Source organism: Perognathus longimembris, chromosome 6 (assembly GCF_023159225.1).
Source record: "Perognathus longimembris pacificus isolate PPM17 chromosome 6, ASM2315922v1, whole genome shotgun sequence".
Lineage (NCBI taxonomy): Eukaryota > Metazoa > Chordata > Mammalia > Rodentia > Heteromyidae > Perognathus > Perognathus longimembris.
In genome coordinates, this window is record NC_063166.1 from 76,469,069 (window position 1) to 76,472,676 (window position 3,608).

Below are 3,608 nucleotides of genomic sequence, written 5' to 3' on the forward strand. Positions count from 1 at the left end.
CAGGACTACCTTAGCTTGTTACAACTGGGTGAAGGTGACTCATGACATCAAGTCATTTCAAGACAGCTAAGTTCATTCATGTGCTCGCTAGTAGGCCTCAAAGACATGACTAGTTCCTCACCCTGTGAGCCACTCCTCAGGTGGCTTGAGTGCCCTTCTGAGCTCAGAGAGACCTGCAAGCTTTTACCACCTAAGTTCATCAAGGTGCTCACCCCCACTCCTGCAAGGGCTTATTGGTCCTAGAGACCAACAATGGGAAAATGTGGGAGGGGACCCCACAAGGTTGTGAAGACCACGTGGTGAAGGTCCCTGGGGTCCAGTGGAAGGGGGGGCACGCCACCCATGGAATAAATGAAATGGTCTCCTGCCCGCCCTTCCTTCTTTCTTTCCTTCCTTCCTTCCTTCCTTCCTTCCTTCCTTCCTTCCTTCCTTCCTTCCTTTCTTCCTTTCTTCCTTTCTTCCTTTCTTTCTTTCGCCAGTCCTGGGGCTTGAACTCAGGGCCTGAGCACTGACCCTGGCTTCCTTTTTGCTCAAAGCTAGTACTCTACCACTTGAGCCACAGCGCTACTTCCAGCTTTTGCTGTTTATGTGGTGCTGAGGAATCAAACCCAGGGTTTCATGCATGTTAGGCAAGCACTCTACCGCTAAGCCACATTCCCAGCCCCTCCTGCTTTTTCTTCTTCTCTGAAATGACTAACACATCCTGCCGCTTTTTTAGAGCCTTGGTTAAGAGTAATGAGGAATGTTTTCTTAATTTAGTGACTATTTCCAAGAAATGATTGAAATACAAGTTTGTTTTATCTTTTGGTGGTGGTGATGGTGGTGGTGGTGGTGATGGTGGTGATGGTGATGGTGATGAACTAACCAAGTTGTCTAGAATGGAAGAACATAGAACAAAGTGTGGGGAAATGCTCTCGACTGTTCCCTGACTATAAAAGCCTGGCTGTTCTTATTCCTGCTCTCAGGAGCCAAGAACAACATAATCTTCAAACAGTTTCAGCCAACAGCATATCATAAACATGACTCATCATGGCCATATTCTTACTGGGAAAAAAACCACAGCAGCAATAACTTCAGAATCTCCCAGTTGGCAACATATGGTTACAATGTGTGCATCATGTCCTGTGGCTATAACATTGCTATTCATTACACAAATACTGCATTTTCCAATCATCTAAATCCTGGGAGGGGAGAGTGATTTTGCTGCCTCTTTTCAGATTAAGAAATGATATTGAAGGGATAACCACCTGCCCACCTGTTAAAGAGGAAGTACTGCTTAGACTCATGATATGAACGCAAGGCTATGTGACCCGGGAAGCTTCATCCTTCCACTCCATATGTGTAGAGGGGAAGCCTCATAATCCAGGCCTCCCTCACTACCTCTCACCCCACCCATACCTCAATAATCACAGATGCAAGAGGAGAAGCATTTGTTTGCTTGTTTGTTTATTTATACACTGATCATCCATATTTCTGTAAGTGCCAAGCACTTGCTGAAACAACATGCTGGTGATAGAATCAAATTAGTCGCCCAAGGATCAGACCTGGGATCAGAGAGGTAATTCCCAGACCCCACAAATCCAGCGCCTCCTCCAAATGATGAGAATCAAGCTGCAATTAAAAAGAAAAAAAAAATCAGATAGAGGGAAATAATAAGGTGGCGATGTGGCCAAAGAGTTTTGGAATCAGTAGATTGGCTTTGAGTCTTATATTCACTGTAAAAATCAGAACACTGAACTAGCTGCCCTTAAGCCCCACTGATCCTTGGAGCTTTGAGCAGGGATAGCATGACATAAGTAACCGGCACAACAAATACTTAGTATATTGTGCTTTACAAAACACTTTCTATTGCATGATGTCTATTTTACAGGTAAGGAAATTGAGACTAAGAAGGGCTCTTTGTTTAACAAGCTGGAATAGAACCAAAGCCACAGGTGACCCCCATGGAAATCCTTGCCCTGAAACCTAGGGAACAGTACAATTGAATAACAAAGGTGCAAATCAGAGGCTCTGCACGGGGTAGGAGTCTCTCTACTCAACCACCTAGACTTCCACAGAGCTGAGTCTGAGAAGGAAGAGAGGAAGGAGGGAGATCCCTCGGTCCCAGCCCCTTCCTTACCTGCCACAGGAAGAATACAGGCTTTCCCGCACATGCCTTCGCAGCACTTGTAGTTACGCTCACACTGGCCATCGGTCTCACAGCGATTGGGGGGGTTAAGCATCATACACCGAGCATTAACCACTGGGCACTTTCCAGGCTTCTTATTTACTGGCGAGAGTAGAGCCACAAGTCAGAAGCCTTTCATGCTATGGGCTCCCACTCAGCTTCTTAGACCCAATCACTAGTGCACCCTGATCAGGGAGGATCGTTTCTTCCTCTATTCCCAGCTCTACCACCTCCCCTTAGCTAAAGCATCCCTTGACATAGTACTGGCTGGCCCTCGTCTGATATGGGTGACTAACTGTTTAGTGCTGACTAGGCGAGTGCTTAGCTGTTTGGGGTCCGTGTGATCGCCTGGAAGGCCAACCTGAAAGGCTGCTTCAGCCCAGTGGCTAACTGGCTCCACGGGGCAGCATATGCCTTGGCTGCCTGACACATTGGGACCGACAGCTTTTGGGAATGAGGAGGCCTGGAAAGACGCCTATATCTAATCTTATGACCTCAGATGCTGGGTCTTGAGGCTCCTTCCTCTCCACCTAGTTCTTCTACGGGCTCACCTGGTTTCGAGATGGCAACAGGAGCTAAGCATTTTATGCCACAATTGTCACGGCAACATTTCTTCTTGCCTGGACAATTCCAGTCAGACTTGCATGCAGGTTTCTCATACACAAGGCATTTGGCAGGTTTTCTAGAAGGGCAGGCTCCAATTTTCGCAGATGCTGAAGAGAAGATGAAGAAGATAGAAGAGGGCTAGGTGCTGTGTAGTCACCATGAGTCTTGAGGAAAGTACAACTTTCCAGGAATGAGTCTCACCCTGGAGGCGTGACCACAACATCAAAGGGAAATGCCTGTCCCACCAGAAAAAGTGACAGACTTGCTCAAACCAGGTATATGAGCAGAAAAAAAAAAAAAGAGCCACAAACTTAGGGAAACGGCAAAAGGCTTCTAGTAAAAGACCTTTCACCTCGGGGCAAAAGCAAGACTACACAAAAGCAGAGGGGGAGGTGGGAAGGGATGCCTCCCAAGAGAAAGAAGCAAAGATAAATAGAACCAGCCAAGGAAATGTGAACTGAAGCCAGAGGCTGTGCTGCAAGGACTAAAAGACTGGAACACAGAGAGAAAGGAGAACCAGAAAAAGTTAGTGACAAATGATGGAAGCACAGACAGGGTTAGAGTAAAGGAGATGGTGATGGAGAGAGTAGGAGAGAAAACAGGCCTTGAGTAACAGGATGTCTGAGTACAGGAAGCATTTCCACATGCTCAGAACCAGGCTGGACACGTATCCTACTTTAGCTTAGAGACATTACCCCACCACCATCAGGAGCCTCCAAAATGCAAAGACTGGACCAGAGTCCAACTCACCTTTTTCAGAGCCTTCCACAACCCAGGATGCCAGGGTTCCCAGGGCAAAAAGCACCACAATGGGGAGGAGGCTGCTGCACTTCAT

General features: G+C 47.1%; 1 protein-coding gene across 1 annotated transcript; it reads right to left on the reverse strand.

Moving 5' to 3' along the window:
- Positions 1-1,480: 1,480 nt before the first annotated feature.
- On the reverse strand, positions 1,481-3,608 carry Slpi (secretory leukocyte peptidase inhibitor). Its single transcript, XM_048347478.1, has 4 exons — positions 3,524-3,608; positions 2,719-2,880; positions 2,120-2,269; positions 1,481-1,611 (listed from the first exon to the last, which is right to left on the reverse strand). The coding sequence occupies exons 1-4, from the start codon at positions 3,606-3,608 to the stop codon at positions 1,607-1,609; spliced, it is 402 nt and encodes a 133-aa protein (XP_048203435.1). The 3' UTR covers positions 1,481-1,606.

What these genes read in the sequence shown, in the direction of transcription:
- Slpi (XM_048347478.1), bottom strand. Translation starts at nt 3,608, where the DNA reads ATGAAGTGCAGCAGCCTCCTCCCCATTGTGGTGCTTTTTGCCCTGGGA. An exon ending in TGTGGAAGGCTCTGAAAAAG is followed by an intron (nt 2,881 to 3,523) that starts GTGAGTTGGACT and finishes TCTTCTCTTCAG; the next exon opens with CATCTGCGAAAATTGGAGCC. An exon ending in TGTTGCCATCTCGAAACCAG is followed by an intron (nt 2,270 to 2,718) that starts GTGAGCCCGTAG and finishes TACTCTCGCCAG; the next exon opens with TAAATAAGAAGCCTGGAAAG.